This window comes from Aquarana catesbeiana, linkage group LG02, assembly GCF_042186555.1.
Source record: "Aquarana catesbeiana isolate 2022-GZ linkage group LG02, ASM4218655v1, whole genome shotgun sequence".
Classification (NCBI taxonomy): Eukaryota; Metazoa; Chordata; class Amphibia; order Anura; family Ranidae; genus Aquarana; species Aquarana catesbeiana.
In genome coordinates, this window is record NC_133325.1 from 665208397 (window position 1) to 665230551 (window position 22155).

General features: G+C 43.1%; 1 protein-coding gene across 1 annotated transcript in view; it reads right to left on the reverse strand.

Moving 5' to 3' along the window:
• Window positions 1-323: 323 nt before the first annotated feature.
• SERPINF2 (serpin family F member 2) overlaps window positions 324-22155 on the reverse strand; it is a 92260-nt gene continuing 70428 nt past the window's right edge. Inside the window, exon 8 of the mRNA XM_073616623.1 lies at window positions 324-998. Coding sequence (XP_073472724.1) covers window positions 673-998 — 326 coding nt within the window. The 3' untranslated portion in view covers window positions 324-672. The remainder of the gene's footprint in view (window positions 999-22155) is intronic.

The window sequence follows — 22155 nt, forward strand, 5'->3', positions numbered from 1 at the left end:
CAAAAATGAGATCTGTTAGCGTTTCCAATTAAAGCCCAACACCAGGGTGCAAGAAGAACAGTTAGAAAATCTGACAGGGTCATTATTGTTGCCTGTGCTTTCCTGTCCCTACTACTCCCCCCTGTTCTGGTATCATAGAAACAGGAAGTAAGGGAAAATCTTCCCAGTATGACCACAGTCAAATACAACATGAACTTTAACTATTTTTACTAGGCTCAAAACACAAAAAAAATGGCTGGAGTCAAGGCTTTAAATCACATTTTTTGGTGGAACCAGAAACAAGTCTTTGTTGGTTAGTATTAGAAAGGAATAAATGGCCCAGCTGAATGTTCATGAAAATTTAATATGCAACAATAGACACCAGCAGGATACACAAACCGATAAATATCAGTATTGTCTGAAAAATGTTGCATCTGCATGAAAATAACCATTTATACAGACACAAAGAACACGTGGGTACACAACTGTAAAGGATTGTCCACATTTCTAGACTTTCAGATAAAACTGAAGCTCCTGCGACCTAAAAAAAAAAAAAAAAAAAAAAAAAAAAGAGCTGGCTGTCATTACAGACCGATACATGCCTTCCAAATGTTCCATATGCAGAATCCATTACTGACAACGTCAAACATCCCTACATGGATTGCTGAAGCTCCTTCCAAGAACCAAAACATCCTATTTTGGTATAAAACCCTTTGATAAGAGCTTGGTTTCAGGGTTGAGACTATGGTCTTTTTTCTTTCTAGGAGAGGAAGGTTTGGGGTCACGAACATATCCACAAAACAGGACCAAGCCAGTGTTGTCATCAATCAGAAGAAATAGGAATGGTCGGTTGACACTGAAGGATGACAGAGAGCGAGATGTCACAACTGCCGTGACTGCAGCAGCCTCCACACCCTCCTCATTGAGATCCAGAGTAGACTGATGTTCTACACTGGACACAACCAACTGATCATCTGAGATCTTCCCCAAATCTGGTTTTCTGAACAGCTGTCCAAGTCCTACAAAGCAAAAGAGGGAAAACTGATAAAAACAGGATTCACAAACTATGGCATCATAAAATGTACTCTATACACATTACTTTCACATACAAATATACTATAGGTCTAATCTCTGGATACAACATCCCAAGTGAATCAACTTGCTAATAGTACTTCTAACCCCAGCAACAGGCTGTCTGTTAAAGTAAACAATTCATTTTCAGGTATCCTAACAAAATTATGTAGGAGGATCAGTCCAGTCAGAACTAGCAGATTACACATTTCTACTGCAAACACAGGGTGTGTTGGGCATCTAACCCCCTCAGCTAAATGTAAAAGTTTCTGTAACACACTGGTCTACTATGAGGAGGGGGAGAGGACTCAGTGGGGTTCCCTGCTGACAGCTGAATGCAAAAAGGAAAAAAAAAAAAAAAAAACCCCGCAACCCATTGCTGACAAAAAAAAAAAAAAAGAAAAACGGCGTGGGGGTCCCCCCCAATCCATACCAGGCCCTTTGTGTCTGGTAAGGATTTTAAGGGGAACCCCATGTCAAAATTAAAAAAAATAAAATAAATGGCAAGGGGTACCGGCAAAATTCATACCAGACCCTTATCCGAGCATGCAGCCAGGAAAGTGTGGGGGACGAGCAAACACCCCTCCCCCCAAAGCACCTTATCACCATGTTGATGGGGACAAGGGCCTCTTCCTCACAACCCTGGCCGCTGATTGTGAGGGTCTGCAGGCGGTATATAATAACCCTACTCATTCACCAAAAAATTGTGTAAACAGTAAATAAACACAACAGACTAAGGCTCCCGCCGTCTGACAGATCTTAAATAACGAAGAGGTGGGCCCAGCATACCCTTGGCCGATGATGCCACAAGGGGGCAGTGCCACCTGGTGACATCACCGGTTGCCCCTGCCCCTTAGTTATTTAAGAGCTGTCAGACGGTGGGAGCCTTTGTCGGGACCGGGAGGTTGTTTTTCGGGTCAGTGGTGGTGGCAGCGGGCGGCATGATTGACGATGGATCTACAAACGGGGGACAATTTTTTTTTTTCTTTATTTTTTAATGAAACTTGTGTTGTGTTGTGTTTTTATTTACTTTTTACACTTTTTTGGTGAATGAGTAGGGGTATGATGTACTCCATACTCATTCACATGTGGGAAGGGCAGGATATGGCTGCGTGCTTAGATAAGGTGCAAACAAGTGGCCACTGCCCCCACCTATAACTGGTCTTTGCAGCAAGAAGCACTGGAAGGGGAGACATATGTCAAACAAATACAAAGATTTCCCAGCTCAAACGTACCAACCGAATTGACCTGTCTAACAATATGCGTTAAAATGGGTTTAGTCTACACACATTTGCAAATACATGCATAAGCTACAGGCCCCGTCATGGCACCACATTTTCTGTAATCCTAACTTCTGAGAGTCTCCACAATGGAAGCACATGCATTTTAATGGATAGGCAGAGGGCAGGTGAGCCCGGAAGGAGCCTTACAGAGTTTAATAGAGGTCAGCGCTCTTTCTGCCAAAACGTTGCTGCTCCAGAACGTGCAAGCAGGGTTTTTTTTTCTGCCACTAAACTCTCCTGCCAAAAAAGGCTAAATAAAGCCTATGTGCACATGAACACATAGGATAACATGTAGGGGAGTTTATAGGCAGTTAAAAAAAAAAAAAAAAAAAAAGTCTGACGCCCAAAACAACAGCTGTAAAAATGCAGGAGGCCTTAGACTCACTAATTTCATAGGAGGAGGTGTTTACCAACATCTATGACTAAAAAACATTATTTTGTTAAGACTGGGCAAGGAACCCACAGGACCCAATACATATAGGCCCATATCACTGCTACAGATTGATGTGAAAATACTAGCTATAATATTTGCTTCCAGATTGAGCAAAGTTATCTCTGCTCCTGTACATACCGAACAAGCAGGATTCATGCCTCAAAAGTCAACTGCTATTGATCTCCGTAGGTTATTCATTTATATGCAAACCGCAGCAGACAATATAGAGGAGCAGGCCTTTCTTTTTCTGGATGCCACCCAGGCCTTTGATAGTATACTGCCATTCAATCTTTGTGCAGTGTTAACAAAATTTGGATTTTGTGAAGTATACATTTCCTGGGGAAAGTTTTCTATCTCAGAGCGTGAAAGCGGCTATTAGGGAGATAGGTTGAATGTTCGCTACATTTAAGTTGGGCAGGGAAACAAAAGCAGGAAAGCCCACTTTCACCACTTTTCTTTGCTCAAGCCATTGGTGGCTATGATCAGATCTAATGGGAACATAATGGGTTTCTGATATGGGAAGGTTAATAAAAAATAAATAAATAATGCTATTATGCCGACAACACCCTAGATGGAGAATATATATATATTTATATATTTGAGAGTAACTTGGTTTAAGAGCGTTTGGCAAGACAAACAAAATTTTTAAATACATTTTGACTTGATATACAAGCGATGTCTTGATATACAAGTAGCGTCATGCAGTGCCGGGACAAGGTCATCTAGATTCCAGGGCAAACATGTCAAATTGCGCCCCATCTTTGCCAAGATGTATGAGCATTATGTGTCAGCAAAAATCTCCCCCCCCCCCCCAAAGCAATTGGCTACTAAACTGCATACTTGTCCCCTAAGCATAAATCCCCTCTTCCTCCCAGTACAAATCCGCCCCTCTGCTGAAATCCCCCCCTCCTGGCACACATCTTACTCCCCCCCAATCCCCTCCAGTTCAAATCCTCTCTCTCCTCATATGCCCCCAGCACAAATCCCCCCGACCCCCCCCCAAAAAAAAACCAAAATAAACTTTTCCCTCCTAGCACAAATTCTCCCCCCCACTCCAAATCCCCCCCCCCCCAATTTTCTCCTCCTAGCACAAATCCCCCCCACCATATTATCGTTTCTAGCACAAATACCCCCTCCTAGCACAAAACCTCTTCCTCCATCCCCCCTCTAAACACAACTCCTTCCAAATCACCACTCCTAGCACATCTCCTGAAATTTCCCCTCCTAGAACAATTCTTACCCCCTGCCACCCCCCCCCCCAAAACTGCCCCTCCCAGCACAAATTCCCTTCACCCAATCTCCTCGTGGTGCCCCCCCCCCCCCCCCATAAATGATACTGCAGTGCACAGGGCAGCTGCCCCTCCTGCCCGCCCCTTGCGTCATGTCACAACTGAGTATAAAACAGAACAGTGGCACATCTAAGTGTAGCAATATGGAGGGTTATTTACTAAAGGCAAATCCACTTTGCACTATAAGTGCAGTCACTGTAGATCCAAGGGGGACATGCAAGGAAGAAAAAAAACAGCATTTTAGCTTGCACATGATTGGATGATAAAATCAGCTGAGCTTCCCCTCATTTCAGATCTACCCATCAGATTTAAAGCTACTACACTTCCAAGTGCACTTGTATTGTAAAGTGGATTTGCCTTTTGTAAATAACCCCCATGGCTAGATTTAAACAGGCACATGTAAGTATGCAGGCACCTGGGGTAAAGCTGTCCACAGACCATCCTCCACACCTCCATTGATGCCATCCCTTCCACACTGTGCTTCACGAGCGCTTTAAAATCGCTCTACTGCAGGGTAGTCTTCCCGGTCACGAATGCAGACAGAGCGATGAGAGCCGGCTGTGCAGAGGATGGTCTATGTGGATAGATTTACCCTGGATGCTTGAAAAGAAATTTTTAGAATATTATATATTATATATTTATTGACTGGATGGATCAATATAATTGCTATAGGTGAATAAAAAGCATGAATAAATTAAAAAAAAAAAAAGACAAATTACTATGTGACCAAATACAAATACATACAATTGTACACAAAAGTGTACAATAATCAAATAATAATCATAAAAAGTACATAAAATTTCTGTGTTTGGTCACTCCTCAATTAATTCTCCAACACCGGGATCCTGAAATTATAAGTACTCCAATGCTTCAAACCAACAGTGCTCCACCTGAAGTGGAGTACTTTATGAACTTTTATGATTATCTATTATATATCTGATTGTTGTGCACTTTTTGAATTGTATGTATTTGATCACATTTGTAATTTGTCTATTTTTTGTTGATTTATTCACCTATATCAATCTATCCATTCAATTATTTTTTGAATTGCATTAGTTGGTGCCGTATCCCCTATTTTATTTTTACCCTGAACACTTGCATACTTTAGGTGTGCCTCTTAATCAACCATGATGATGTGAGTTGCTAAATGTTATACCTTTATTAAATGTAACCATATTGATAAATTTAGAGGTGCCTCGCTTTTATACACTGAAGCTCCTGCTGGATTTAGCTTCAAATCCCCTTGTGGAGGCTGCCATATGTGGATCAACATTTTAAGGTTACACAACCTATCACATGCTATAATCTTTTTATATGGACTATAAACTGAAGGACTTATGAATGAATCGTGGTGGAACGAATCATCTGAGTTTCCATCATTTCTTATGGAGAAATTTGCTCTGATATACAAGTGCTTTGGATTACAAGCATGTTTCCGGAACGAATTATGCTCGCAATCCTAGGTTTTACTGATATATACAGTTCTGTGAAAAAGTATATGCCCCTTCCCGATTTTTATGTTTTTGCACATTTCTCACACTTAAATGATTCAGATCATCAAACAAATTTTAATATTACATAAAGATAAACCGAGTTAATCCAAGATGCAGTTTTTAAAATTATTATTTCATTTATGAAGGGAAAAAAGCTATTCAAACCTGCCTGGCCCTATGTGAAAAAGTAATTGCCCCCTCCCATGCTGAATCATGAATGAATTGTGATTAACCACAATTTTTTAGAAAGCCAAGTTAAATTTCACTTGCCACACCCAGGCCTGATTACTGCCAGAAGCACTCTAACAGACCACACAATCGAAAAAAAATTCAAGAACAGATTAGAGACAAACATGTATCGGTCTAAGAAGGGTTTCAAAGGCATATCGAAGGCTTTGGAACTCCAGTAAACCACGGAGAGAGCCATTTTCCACAAATGGGGATAACTTGCAACAGTGGTGAACCTTCCCAGGAGTGGCCGGCCTACAAAAATTACTCCAAGGAGCATGACGATGACTCATCCAGGAGGTCATAAAAGAACCCAGAACAATATCTATAGAACTGCAGGCCTCACTTGCCTCAGGTAAGATCAGTGTTCATGATTCAACAATACGAAAGAGACTGGGCAAAAATGGCATCCATGGGAGAGTTCCAAGGTCAAAGCCACTGCTGACCAAGAAGAAAACAAAGGCTCATCTCACATTTACCAATAAAACATCTTGATTATCCCCAAGACGTTTAGGCAAATATTCTGTGGACTGATGAGACAAAAATTTTACTTTTTGGAAGGTGTGCTTCCCGTTACCGTTTGGCATAAAACTAATACAGCATTTCATAACAAGAACATTATACCAAAAGTCAGACATGGTGGTGGTAGCGTGACGGTCTGGGGCTGCTTTGCAGCTTCAGGACCTGGATGACTTACCATAATTGATGGAACCATGAATTCTGAGCTCTTCCTAGAAAATCCTAAAGGAGAATGTCCGGCCATCTGTTCGCGACCTCAAGCTCAAGTGCACTTGGGTTATGCAGCAGGACAATGATCCAAAGCACAACAGCAAGTCCACCTCCAAATGGTTCAAACAAAGCAAAATTTTGGAGTGGCCTAGTAGACATGTGCACACAGAAATATTTCATTTCGGAATTTCGTTTTCGTCCTAAAAATAATTTAGTTATTCCCTAAATTCGTTTTTATTTATTTTGTTTTTCGTTAAAAATTGCATTTGTCCAAAAATCCAAATTAAGGTCGAATCTGTCATTGAAGGCTTATGGTGTCTGTTGAATGTTCAAAGAAGATTAGACGGAGCAGCAAAACTGTAAGTGTACATTTCCGGTCGATTTTTCCGCCTACTAGCTAGCTGTAGTAGAATTCTAATGTTGTATGACTAGTAATTATATTTATTAATTATTTTACTAGTCAACCAATATTAGAATTTTTCTATAGCCTATGGGTGGATGCATTTGACCGGAAATGTACGATTGCAGCGTCAAACAGTTTAGCTGCTCCGTCGAATCTTCTTAGAACTTTCGACAGACACCATAAGCCAAAGATTCGACATTTGTATGTTTTTCTTTGCTTTGTCGAATCTTCGTCGTTCATGTTGAATGGTCTACTCTACCCCAACAGTCAGCCAACTTTCACATTCATTTCTCAATCTCCAAGTGCAATGGCGGGCGCGGCATCCGACGTTGTGTCAGATATTGATATGGCATTATAATATAGAATCTATAATAATAAATCCCCCCCCACAACACGGCAGCCTCTGAGGCTATCACAACACTAGCAACACTAGTATCACTATCAAGTTCACAACACTAACACAATAGCAGCAGATTATTATGAAAAAGTTAAGTTGAACTGTAGCTTGCTTCACTATTGTTCTGCTGCTGTGCTTATGCTTAATTGCTAAATAATTCAGGTTCTCTGACAAACAGACCAGCTAAGATTGACTTTCTTCTGAAATGATTCAGTGTGCGTCTCTGCTAGCAAATCGTAAGTGAAAGTAAGTTGGCTGTACGTGTGTACTTAGTTCTAGCTATTTTACTGCCCCTCCTCTTTGGTTACAATCGGCCAATAACATTCATCATCATTATTTTTATTTTACTCCCCCCACTCAATTCCAGCAGCGATCTTTTCACTCTGTGTCAAATCTTTTCTCTGTGTCGAATAATCTTGGACTAATAGAGTTAAGGTTAGGCACATTCGACCACAGGTTCGATAGACACAGATTGTTATTGTCAGTGTCATGTCGAATCTCCTATCTATATCGAACTGTTGTTGCTACAAAAACGAAAATAAAGCATTTATGTCGGCTCTTTCGGTTTTCGTATTCTGCACCATCGTTATCGTTTGTTAAAACGATAACGAAAATACCTGAAATTCCGTCGAAAATGCATTCGGACAAAAACAAATGCACATGTCTATGGCCTAGTCAAAGCCAAGACTTAAATCCAATTGGGATGCTGTATCATGACCTTACACAGGCCGTTCAACCAGACTGCTGGTTGGAAGCTAAACAGTGGGGACCTTGAGTGGAGAGTGTGAACAAGTTTTGCTTTTTGACTGCTGGTGATTGCTGGGTTGCATTTTTAGGTTCTTTTTAACAAACTTTTCTGTCACTTTTTAAACAGCTTTTTTTTTCTTTGCCTCCAGCCTACTAATTAAGGGGAGTGGTTAATTGGTCACAGGTGCTTGAGGCCTATACAACCTTCTGTAGAACTCATTGTGAGCCTGCTCTTCTTTGACCTTGCTGGAATTTAGACCAAGTGGAACTGCACTAAGCGTTGAGTTAAAAAAAACAGAGTTGAAAACAAGAGGTTGTAACAAGGGTCAAGTACCTGTGTAGGGTGAGGGTGTACCTGTGTATTGTACGTACATGAGTGCTGCGAGTGCACGTGGCTATATTGAGTGTTAGTGTCAGGTAGTACCTGTGTATTGTGAGTACCTGAGTGTTGTCTGAGTAGTGTGTGTGGATCGTTAGTACTTGTGTATTGTGTGTACGCGTTGGTTCAGCGAGTACCTGTGTATTGTCTTGTTGAGTATTAGTGTCAGGAAGCTGTTAGGTAAATTTGGACAGAGTATAAGCCCCAATCCTCATTAAATTAGTAGGTACGATGCCTGGTGGGTGAGGAGATGCGACTTGGTGTACATCTTGCGGCATGTATGCGTTCCTTGATCATCCGATCGAGGGCGAATACTGCTGTGCAAAATGTAAGCTCATTGTTTCCCTGGAAGCCCAGGTTCTGAATCTGGGGAAGCAACTGTCAGCACTGAGAAGTCTCTCCATACTAAAGGAGAGCCAGGAACGTACACGGTAGGTTCCGGCAGGGACCATCACAGAGGCGGGTGGAGACAAAGAGGTGCAGGCACTAGGAAGAGTAGATGGGTGACAGTCAGGAAGGGGGAAGTGCCAGGGAGGCCTATCAAGGGCTAGTGCATCTCAATAAGTACACTCCATTGAGTGACACTGTTGAAATATCAGTCAGGGACCAGCACTGCTGGAGCTGAAGGACTATTAGCTGCCGGGGGAAGAACTCCTCCAGTGAGAGTGGGGGCGGAGCGAAAGGGAAAGGAAAGACAGATTCTGGTGGTAGGGGACTAAATTCTTAGAAGGACAGAGAGGGCAATCTGTAACAAAGAACTGAAGCGCCGAACTGTATGTTGTCTACCGGGCGCTTGGGTTCGGCACATCATGGATCTGGTGGACAGATTACTGGGCGGCTGGGGAAAACCTGGCTATCATGGTGCACGTGGCACCAATGGCAAAGTCAGAGGCAGATGGAGTGTCCTAAAGAAAGATTTTAAGGACTTGGGAGCTAAATTGAGGAAAAGGACCTCCAAGGTAGTATTCTCAGGAATACTACCGCTACATCGAGCCACACCAGAAAGGCAGAGGGAGTTTAGGAAAGTAAACAAGTGGCTGAGGAGCTGGTGTAGCAAGGAGGGGTTTGGGTTCTTGGAGGACTGGGCCGACTTCTCAGTCGATCATCAGTACTATAGAAGGGACGGACTGCACCTAAATGAGGAGGGTGCAGATCAGCTGGGAGTAAAGTTGGCCAAGAAGTTAGAGGGGTTTTTAAACTAGGCGAAAGGGGGAGGGGGGGCCCAGAGGTAGAGATAGTCAGCATGGAACATATTCCAGAGGCTAGTATTTGGGGCATTAGTGGTAGGTTGACTAAAGCACATAAACCCAAGGTAAGTATAGTAGCAAGTCCTAGTTGCAATCTCGGAACACAGAATAAGAGGATAGTATGTGACCGGTCTAAACTACATGGCATGTTCACCAATGCCAGGAGCCTGGTGGACAAGATATGTGAACTAGAGATACTGTTGTACAAGGAGGATTTGTATTTTGTGGGAATTTCAGAGACCTGGTTCAACAGCTCTCATGATTGGCTGGCAACCATTTAAGTGTATACCCTTTATCACAGGGATAGAGAGGGTAAAAAAGGAGGAGGGGTATGCCTATATATCAAGAAAATTGTACAAGTGAATGTGAGAGATGACATCACTAAGGGGGCTAGGGAGGAGGTGGAGTCCTTATAGGTAGAGCTCCAAAAGGGATGAAGCTAAGGGGAGAATATTACTGGGAGTATGCTATAGGCCCCCTAACCTGAGCGAGGAGGGGGGAGATGGATCTCCTATCACAAGTTGAAGTAGCAGCAAGGATGGGAAGTATTATAATGGGGGATTTTAATTATTCAGACCTAGACTGGGCAGAGAGAACCACGCATTCGTCTAAGGCTTGCCAGTTCCTAAATGTCTTGCAGGACAATTTCATGGTTCAGATGGTAGACGCAACAACTAGAAATAAAGCGTTACTGGATCTACTAATTACCAACAATACAGACCTGATCATGGATGTGGAAATACGGGGCAATTTAGGAAACAGCGATCAGGTCAATTGGCTTCAGTATAAATCCCACAAATAGGAAACATAAGGGGAATACAAAGATACTGAATTTCAAAAGAGCCAACTTCCCTAAACTACAAACCTTGTTAGAAGGCATAAATTGGGATAAAATCTAAGGAATAAAGAACACAAAGGAGAGATGGGTTTGCTTTAAGAGCATATTAAATAATGGTATTAGCCAATGCATCCCATTGAGTAATACATTTAAAAGAGTGAACAAAAGTCCTGATGGCTCAACTCCAATGTAAAAATGCATATAAAAGCAAAGGAGAAGGCCTTCAAAAAAATACAAGGTTGAGGGATCATCATCAGCATTCAGACTTTATAAAGAATGCAACAAGAAATGTAAGGGTGCAATTAGGGCGGCTAAGATAGAACACGAAAGACACATGGGAGGAGAGCAAAAAAAAATCCCAAGAAATTCTTTAAGTATGTAAACAGTAAAAAAGGGAGGACAGACCATATTGGCCCCATAAAGAATGAGGAAGGGCATCTGGTTACAAAGGATGGGAGATGGTGAAGGTATTGAATTTATTCTTCTCCTCAGTCTTCACAAGGCTTCAGTAACCAAACTGCAGTGTTTATCCTTATGAAACATCACAGGAAGCACCTCCATGGTTAAAAGAGGACAGAATTAAAATTAGACTTGGGAAACTTAACATTAACAAATCACTGGGACCAGATGGCTTGCATCCGAGGGTACTTGGGGAACTCAGTCAAGTAATTGCCAGACCATTGTTCCTAATTTTTACTGACAGTCTACTGACTGGAATGGTACTAGCTGATTGGAGAAAAGCCAATGTAGCACCAATATTTAAAAAGGGCCCAAAAATACATCCCTGGGAATTACAGACCAGTTAGTGTCAGGGAATTAGGCTAGCAAACCAGCACAGGCAAGGTCGCGCTAACACGCATCAACGCACACGGGTGTGCAATGTTTCTACTAGGCGGACGCCTGGCGCCACATTCGGACGAATGCGCGTGTGTAGCAACGTCGCGATGGTACGAACGCACGAACGATACGGTGTGTGTACGACGTGATACTGCGCCTTGTCTATTTAAACCTTCCACTGACAGTGCCACATTGCTGGATTATCGTCAGCTCTTCTTGTGTTCCTGTGATTGTGATTCCTGTTGTCCTGACTTCCTGTGTACCGACTCGGCTTGTTATCGACTCCTCTGGACCTCCTGGCTTACCCACCGGCTTGCTTCTGACTTCCCCTGCCTGCTTCCTGCATCTGACCCCGGCTTGGCTAAACGGACACCGCATTCCTCTGTCTCCTGTACCTGGACTTGTTGCTTTGATTCCCGGTCTGCTTACTGTGTTTGACCCCCTGGCCTGGCTTCGGATTTTCCTATTGGACTTCCATTGGTCCCCTCCTTGGACCCTAGCACGTTGCCTCTACGGACTTTCTCTATTAAGCCACCATCACCGGCTCCTACTTCCAGGCAACCCGTGCTTCTGTGAGCACCACATCCCTGTGCCATCTTCAGGGTTGTACTGCACTCGCCCGCAAGGGGAGCCCTCTCAGCAACTCGGTCTCCTACCAAGGTCCTGACAGTTAGCCTAACATCAATAGTATGTAAACTCTTGGAGGGGGATGATAAGGGACTATACACAAGATTTCAATAACGAGAACAGTATCATTAGCAGTAATCAGCATGGATTCATGAAGAATCATTCTTGCCAAACCTATCTATTAACCTTCTACGAGGAGGTGAGTTGCCATCTAGATAAAGGAAGGCCCGTAGACGTGGTGTATCTGGATTTTGCAAAAGCAGTTGACACAGTTCCCCACAAACGTTTACTGTATAAATAAGGTCTGTTGTTGGCATGGACCATAGGGTGAGTACATGGATTGAAAACTGGCTACAAGGGCGAGTACAGAGGGTGGTGATAAATGGGGAGTACTCGGAATTGTTAAAGGTGGGTAGTGGGGTCCCCCAGGGTTCTGTGCTGGGACCAATCCTATTTATTTTGTTCATAAACAATATGGAGGATGAGTTCAATCGCTGTAGTTGCGGACGATACCAAGCTAAGCAGGGTAATAACTTCTTTGCAGGATGTGGAAACCTTGCAAAAAGATCTGAACAAATTAATGGGGTGGGCAACTACATGGCAAATGAGGGTTAATGTAGAAAAATGTAAGATAATGCATTTGGGTGGCAAAAATATGAATGCAATCTATACACGGGGGGACAACCTCTGGGGGAAGCTAGGGTGGAAAATGACCTGGGGGTCCTAGTAGATGATAGGCTCAGCAATGGCATGTAATGCCAAGCTTCTGCTAACAAAGCAAACAGAATATTGGCATCCATCAAAAATGGGATCAACTCCAGAGATAAAACGATAATTCTCCCGCTCTACAAGACTCTGGTCCGGCCGCACCTGGAGTATGCTGTCCAGTTCTGGGTACCAGTTCTTAGGAAAGATGTACTGAAAATGGAGCGAGTACAAAGAAGGGCAACTAAGCTAATAAAGGGTCTGGAGGATATTAGTTATGAGGAAAGGTTGCAAGCACTGAACTCTGGAGAAGAGATGCTTGAGAGGGGATAGGATTTCAATTTATAAATACCATACTGGTGACTCCACTATAAATAAAACTTTTTTGCGGCACGGAATTTAACAAGACACGTGGCCATGCATTAAAATTAGAAAAGAGGTTTCCACAGGCGGTGGTCTCATCGCAGAGCATCGATAGTTTCAAAAAACTATCAGATAAGCACCTGAACGACTGCAACATACAGGGATATACAGTGTAATACTGACATATAATCAAACACATAGGTTGGACTTGATGGACTTGTGTCTTTTTTCAACCTCACCTACTATGTAACTATGTTCATGCTGGAAAAGCCTCCAATGTGGCTGAATTGAAACAATTCTGCAAAGAAGAGAGTGGACCAAAATGGCTCCACAGCAATGTGAAAGACTCATTGCCAGTTATCACAAATGCTTGATTGTAATTGTTGCCGCCAAGGATTATTAGGTTTAGGGGGAAATTACTTTTGAACATAAAGCCAGGCAGGTTTGGACAGTTTTTTGCCTTCATAAATGAAACCATCATTTAAAAACTGCATTTTATATTTAACTTGGGTTATCTTTGTGTAATAATAAAAATTGTTTGATGACCGGAGTCATTTAAGTGACAAATATGCACGCAATAAAAAAGAAAAAAAAAAAAAAAAAAATCAGAAAGGGAGCAAATACTTTTTCACAGCATCTATCTATCTATCTATACAACGGGGAGAAAAATTATTGAATACCCTACAGATTTTGTAAGTTTACCAACTTAAAGAAATTAAGGGTCTAAATTTTTTATCAGAGGTGTATTTTACATGATAAAGACAGAATATCAACCACGAATCCAGAAAAAAAAAAAAAAAAACACATGATGCAAATGTTTTAAATGGAGTTGCAGTTCAGTAAAATAAGTATTTGATCCCCTATCAACCTACGGTTCTGGCTCCCACAGACTGGCCACAGTATTTGCTCACATGGTACACAGATTGGTCCTGTTAATTTAAGAAGGTGCTCCTAACGACAACTCGTTATGTGTATAAAAGACACCTGTCCACAGAATCGTTTTCTTCCATTCAAATCTCACGATCATGGGCAAGACCAAAAGAGCTTTCAAAGGATGTCGGGGACAAGATTGTAGACCTGCACAAGGCTGGAATGGACTACAAGACCATCAGCTTGGTGAGGAGACAACTGTTGGAGCAATTATTTGTAAATGGAAGAAATAGAAAATAAACCATCAATCACTGTTGGTCTAGAGCTCCATGCAAGATTTTGCCTCATGGGGGGGGGGTGATGAGATGATCATGAGAAAAGTGTGTGTATGTGTGTAGTATGTGTGTGTATGTGTGTGAAATCAGCCCAGAACTACACGGGAGGAGTATGTGAATGATCTGAAGACAGTTGGGATCAGAGTCACCAAACAAGCCATTGGTAACAATGCACCGCCATAGATTGAAATCCTGCAGCGCCCGCAAGGTCCCTCTCGTCAATAAGGCACATGTACAGACTCATCTGAAGCTTGCCAATGAACATCTAAACGATTCAGCATTATGGGAGAAATGCTGAATCTTGGGAGAAAGTGCTGTGGTCAGATGAAACCAAAACTGAGCTCTTTGGCATGAACTCGAGTCGCTGTGTTTGGAGGAAGAAAAACGCTGACTATGACACTAAGAACACTATCCCTACAGTCCAGCATGGAGGAGGAAACATTATGCTTTTGTGCAGTTTCTCTGCTAAGGGTACAGAGCAACTTTGCCGCATTGAACAGCCAATGGACAGGGCCATGTATTGTAAAAACTTGGATGAGAACCTTCTTCCCTCAGCCAGAACACTGAAAACGGGTCGTGGATAGGTCTTCCAGCATGACAATAATCCAAAATTACTGCCAAGGCAACAAAGGAGTGGCTTAAGAAGCACATTAAAAAGGTCATGGAGTGGCCTAGCCAGTCTCCAGACCTTAATTCTATAGAAAATTTATGGAGGGAGCTGAAACTTAGAGTTGCCAAGAAACCTTAAGGATTTAGAGAAGATCTGTAAAGAAGAGTGGACCAAAATCCCTCCTGACATGTGTGCAAAACTGGTAACCAACTACAAGAAACATCTTGCCTTTGTGCTTGCCAACAAGGGTTTCACCAGCAAGTACCAAGTCATGCTTTTCTTGGGGAACAAATACGTAATTTTACTCACTCAATTTTTAACATTTGTTTAATGTGTTTTTTTGGGGATTTTTGGTTAATATTCTGGGGGGGTTGGGGCTGTCTGTGTCTATGGACACATGCTGCGTGGCTCAGGATTGAGCCTGCAGGTTTGCCACCATAGGAAGCGGCTTCCTATGGTGGCACACAGAAGAAGAGCCAGGAGCGCCGACGACTCCAAAAGATGAAGATCAGGGCTGCTCTGTGCAATACCATGGACAGGAAGTGAGAGTAGTCCCCCTTCTGCAGACAAAGAAATCAAGCAAGCAATCAAATCCTTTATAAGAACATTTGTTTTCAAAGGTTAGAAATAGCTAGGTTCCTACTAGGGTTGCACCGATACTAGGCATTTGCACGGATATCGGTACCTGTGCAAATGCACGATACCCGAAACTGATAGCAGGATTTCCCCGCTAACAGCTGAAATGTAAAGAAAAGAATGCTTGCAATTATTGGTTGTTAAGGAGCGGAGCTGTCACGTCCTGAACAACTAATGACATTTCCTCTGGGATTTCCCTCCCCGACCACCTCCTACCCTCCTGCCAGCTGTCACCCGCCTGTTTTGAAGTGCAGTTTAAGCCACCAGCCCCTGGAGTGGAAACAGGGGGAAGTATCAGTCGGCGGCAGGAGTGGTGGGGGGGGGGGGGGGGGGGGCAGGTGGGAGAGGGGAAAGGAGGAGAAGCTCACACACATCATGGAGAGGCAAGAGATGGGCAGCCAAGAGCCCCACCGGTAACACAGCCGGGAGCCCGGCCAGTAACTCAATATGTGGAGCATCGTTCTGAGGAGCCTGCTGCTCTGCTGCCTGCTGAGGGGTAAGCGACATCTGCCTGGGGCTCCATGTGATGGACACCAACCAGAGAAAGGGGGTGAAGAGAGATCCAAACACAGGGAGGAGGGGGACTGGCACTGTACCAGGAGATGGATGGTGGTATGGAACCATACTTGGGATATATGGGGAAGGGGAGCTGGCACCGTACCAAGGGGCAAGAGGACTGTCACTAGGGGTAGGACTATACCATTATACCAGGGGTAGGAGGGGACTGGTACTATACCAGGGGTAGGTTGGGTTGGAGGGGCTGCCACTATACCAGAAGCAGGACTGGCATTGAACCAGGTGACGGGGGCAGCCATTGTACTACAGGCAGGCAGGAGGCGATTTTCACCATACCGGGGAGGGGGTATTGTACCAGGGGCAAAAAAGGTGGGGGAGAATTGGCATCATACTAGTCTCAGTATGGAGGGAACTTGTACTATACCAGATGCAGGACATAGAGAAAAGGAGGGTGATTGGCTTGGTACAAGTGACATGGGAGGGGGTGACTGGTAATGTTTTAGGGACAGAAGGGCAGCAGTGGACTGGCACCACACCAGGGGAAGGAAGCTAAGGAGGGTCTGACACCGTGGGAGAACAAGGGGACTGGCAAGATACCAGGGGCAGGAGAAGATGGGTAATTGGCACGAGGATGGGGGGGGGGGGGAAGGATTGTTTTTAACCTTGTGAGAGTTTATTTCTTACCTTTAATACATTCAATTTTGGTCATACTACACTTAGATGGTGCTGCTCTCTGTCCTTTTTGTTCTCAGAGTCCCTTTTAGCTGACCCCCATCCAGCCCCCACTTACTCTTCTACTCCCCCCTACTCTGCCCTCACCCTAGCCTCACCGAACTCAGCCCACCTCCCAAACCACCCATCTACCTACTCTTCCTAAGCAATACGTATTGGTAATTGGTAGTGGCGAGCACTTAAACAAAAAAAAAAAAATGTATCGGTACTCGTACTCAGTGTTAGAAAATGGTATTGGTGCATCCCTATTTCCTGCCATACTGTATCTCAGCAATAAAATCTTGAAAGTCGTTCAAACTTTTCCTGCCATATGGGTGAATTTCCCTCATTTCCTGTTCTGAGTTTTCGTGTTCATAGGACAGCAGATAGTTGGGCAATATAGCTGAACATAAATAGTGCTAAAATCTTGTGAGCCACAAATGGGTTAATGCCTTCAGTGTGAATAAATGAACCTAATTCAGCTGCACACACTAACCACGTTCCATACCGTGTATATGCCAAAAATAAATAAATATATGTGTATGCGCTAAAGGCTATAAATACGTGAACAAAGAATATAATAAATCTATACAATATTAAAAATTATTATAAATTATAAACAGTGTCACACACCTGTGAAGAAAGTGACTATAATCCACAATTGAATATATGAAAAATGGTAACATGCACCATGCAAAAAAATGTGAGAAAAAAGAAAAAAAAAAAAAAAAATCCTTTAAAATGATTAAAAAAAATATATAAGTGCTACTTGATAAATAAAGTGTCCGAAACCAATTCATACAAATGAATATATCTCAGTCCAAGCCATTCATAAGAGTATATAAATCAAAGTGCACAATAGTGTCCAAACAAATAGCAGTCAATCCTCATGCTGGTTTTTTGGAAAAAGTGCTAAATATTCCTCATGCTCTTCTTATGAGATGTGCACATTAAGGCATGCTGCATTGCTCTCCAGTGACCCCCAATGGATAATGCGCTCACCTTAGAGCGTGTGACACAGTAGCTAAACAGTGTCAAAACACGCATTAGAGCCACTCCAGGGCTCACACAGGGTATGCTGGTGATGATCTGTATCTCGCTCAAATGGTGACATATATGAAAGAAAGGAGACTCATAGCATAATACCGCCAGGAATTTATTTGAAAAGCCCTAAAAACAATCCCTCCAGGAGGGTACTCACAATGCTTGGGTGCGTCAGTGCACCATCCTATCCAAAACATGCAATACAGATGAATCCTGTGGCGTGCGGTGCGGTGTTCAATCCTCTGCCTGTCTGTGTGTAGAAAGCTCCGTCCTGCCCCTCCCCTACGCGTCTTCGACACAGGGTATACGTGCCTTCATCTGGGGGATCTAATAGGACGGGCGCTCTATGTGTAATTTATACTATCACAGCGGCCATTTTGCCTAGGATCGCTGACATCCTAGTGTTCGGCTCCAGCTATGTAAAGAACAACAGCGGCCATTTTGCCTATGATCGCTGACATCCTAGTGTTAGGCTCCAGCTATGTAAAAACAACAACAGCAAATGACGCTGTGTGCCAGCCTTGATATTTTAGAGAAAGCAGGAAATGAAAAGCTATAGTAAGCGATGTTTAACCCTATCTACATATATCTAAATATAATCCTAATCCAGGACAGAGCCACACATCAGAGTAGACACCATATCGCACACCACAAATAACGGTAATTGCACTAGCGATTAATATATGGAACAACAAAAAACTACAAATGTATAAATCTCATGGCATAATCTATAACAATATAAAATATATAAAAAAAATATAAAAAAATATATATGTTTAAAACCATACTGAGGACTAAGTATGTTTCTCACATCGGTACAATCATCATTGTGGGATCCTAAAAACCCTTAAAGGGACCTGTAACTTTTATTGCTGTATGATAGGAAATTCACAAATAAAAAATAAAAAATGTGAAATATGAAATATATTTAAAATAAATACAAAAAATTTTATATAAAAAATCCTATACCTAAAAAATATATATATCTGGAATACAGTAGATACAATAAAATTTCAAATATAAACGAAAGTATTCTTGAAAATGCATATTAATCTTGGAATATCACAATTATTATCTAGTAATGACACCTAACAAATATATAAAAAATATCTAAAAAAATATATATATTAATCACCTCCCCAAATGGTAAGAGGGGAAAAGTAAATCCATATGAGCCATACCATGCATGTTGATCAGGCGATCATTTAACCACTTGCCGACCGCCTCACGCATATATACGTGAGCAGAGCGGCACGGGCAGGCAAAATCATGTACCTGGTACGTGATTGCCTTCCCGAGGGCGGGGGGTCCGATCGGACCCCCCCCCGGTGCCATCGGCGGTCGGCGTTTGGTTGGAAGCGATGAGAGACGAGGGGGAGACCATCCGATCGTGGCCCCCCCCTCGCGATCGCTCCCAGCCAATGAGAAACATCCCCTGCCTCTGTATAGTACACAGAGGCAGAGGATGTGATGTCATCTCTCCTCGGCTGGCCAGTTTCCGTTCCAGCGCCGAGGAGAGATGACATGTAAGAGCACCAACACACACACACACACACACACACACACAGTAGAACATGCCAGGCACACTAAACACCCCCGATCCCCCCCCCGATCGCCCCCCGATCCCCCCCCCAATCACCCCCCCCCCTGTCACAAACTGACACCAAGCAGGTTTTTTTTTTTTTTTTTTTCCTGATTACTGCATAGTGTCAGTTTGTGACAGTTGCTGTGGTAGGGCAGTTAGTATTAGCCCTCTGTAGGTCTAGGGTACCCCCCTAACCCCCCCTAATAAAGTTTTAACCCCTTGATCACCCCCTGTCGCTAAGCGATCATTTTTCTGATCGCTGTATTAGTGTCGCTGGTGATGCTAGTTAGGAACGTAAATATTTAGGTTCGCTGTCAGCGTTTTATAGCGACAGGGACCCCCATATACTATCTAATAAATGTTTTAACCCCTTGATTGCCCCCTAGTTAACCCTTTCACCACTGATCACCGTATAACTGTTACGGGTGACGCTGGTTAGTTTGTTTATTTTATATAGTGTCAGGGCACCCGCCGTTTATTACCGAATAAAGGTTTAGCCCCCTGATCGCCCGGCGGTGATATGCGTCGCCCCAGGCAGCGTCAGATTAGCGCCAGTACCGCGAACACCCACGCACGCACCGTACACCTCCCTTAGTGGTATAGTATCTGAACGCATCAATATCTGATCCGATCAGATCTATACTAGCGTCCCCAGCAGTTTAGGGTTCCCAAAAACGCAGTGTTAGCGGGATCAGCCCAGATACCTGCTAGCACCTGCGTTTTGCCCCTCCGCCCGGCCCAGCCCAGCCCACCCAAGTGCAGTATCGATCGATCACTGTCACTTACAAAACACTAAACGCATAACTGCAGCGTTCGCAGAGTCAGGCCTGATCCCTGCGATCGCTAACAGTTTTTTGGTAGCATTTTGGTGAACTGGCAAGCACCAGCCCCAGGCAGCGTCAGATTAGCGTCAGTACCGCTAACACCCACACACGCAGCATACGCCTCCCTTAGTGGTATAGTATCTGATCCGATCAGATCTATACTAGCGTCCCCAGCAGTTTAGGGTTCCCAAAAACGCAGTGTTAGCAGGTATCTGGGCTGATCCCACTAGCACCTGCGTTTTGCCCCTCCGCCCGGCCCAGCCCAGCCCACCCAAGTGCAGTATCGATCGATCACTGTCACTTTTTTTTGTAGCGTTTTGGTGAACTGGCAAGCGCCATCGGCCTAGTACACCCCGGTCGTAGTCAAACCAGCACTGCAGTAACACTTGGTGACGTGGCGAGTCCCATAAGTGCAGTTCAAGCTGGTGAGGTGGCAAGCACAAGTAGTGTCCCGCTGCCACCAAAAAGACAAACACAGGCCTGTCGTGCCCATAGTGCCCTTCCTGCTGCATTCGCCAATCCTAATTTGTGAACCCACCGCTTCTGCAGCGCCCGTACTTCCCCCATTCACATCCCCAACCAAATGCAGTCGGCTGCATGAGAGGCATTTATATGTCCTCCCAAGTACCCCTACCCAACGAACCCCCCAAAAAAGATGTGTCTGCAGCAAGCGCGGATATAGGCATGACACCCGCTATTATTGTCCCTCCTGTCCTGATAATCCTGGTCTTTGCATTGGTGAATGTTTTGAACGCTACCATTCACTAGTTGAGTATTAGCGTAGGGTACAGCATTGCACAGACTAGGCCACCCCCCCAGAAACCCTCAATGTTCTGGGACCTAAAAGGTTTTTATGGGTGTGGGAGATGTTACAGCTGTGTTAGGGTTCCTGGTAACAACAGAAGATTAAAGGAGTTTACCAATCCTAGAAATAACCACTCCTACACCATTAGAGATTTTATATCCTGTGACACGATAGGGGTTGTTTACGCGTTAAAATGCCCATGCAATTACATCTATGTGGGGCGGACTATTAGGGCTTTGAAAGACCGTTTAGAGGAGCATGTAAGGAATATACGTAAGGGGTCTGACAAGCACCATCTGTACATACATTTCAAACGTGTACATAATCAAAGCACGGTTGGGATGAAGTTTTGGGGGATAGAGGTACCCAAACGCCACTGGAGGGGTTCCAACTTTGTAAGAGAAATTAGTAAACGTGAATCATGGTGGATACACCAGCTCGGCTCCATGGCCCCGGGGGGGGGCTCAATAAGGAGTTCGATTTAAGATGTTTGAGTAATTATTGACTTTAGCTTTTTTGTATCCCACCTAGATATCCACATTTTACAGTACCTAATAAGTTTTTTACAGGTTTTTTATGGGTATACGTAGTAGATTATGATGATTTACTTGATTTTTATTGGATTCACTCTAGCCACTAAAATAATATTTTTGCACATCAGGGAGCGGTCAAGCTTACCTAGTGCCTTTCACGAAGCACTCCCCCATATTTATTGTTTTTTGGTATAACGTACTCCTGGATTACTTAGCACTTTTTTGGTACTTAAATGATCGCCTGATCAATATGCATGGTATGGCTCATATGGATTTACTTTTCCCCTCTTACCATTTGGGGAGGTGATTAATATATATATTTTTTAGATATTTTTTATATATTTGTTAGGTGTCATTACTAGATAATAATTGTGATATTCCAAGATTAATATGCATTTTCAGGAATACTTTCGTTTATATTTGAAATTTTATTGTATCTACTGTATTCCAGATATATATATATTTTTTAGGTATAGGATTTTTTAAATAAAATTTTTTGTATTTATTTTAAATATATTTCATATTTTTTATTTTTTATTTGTGAGTTTCCTATCATACAGCAATAAAAGTTACAGGTCCCTTTAAGGGTTTTTAGGATCCCACAATGATGATTGTACCGATGTGAGAAACATACTTAG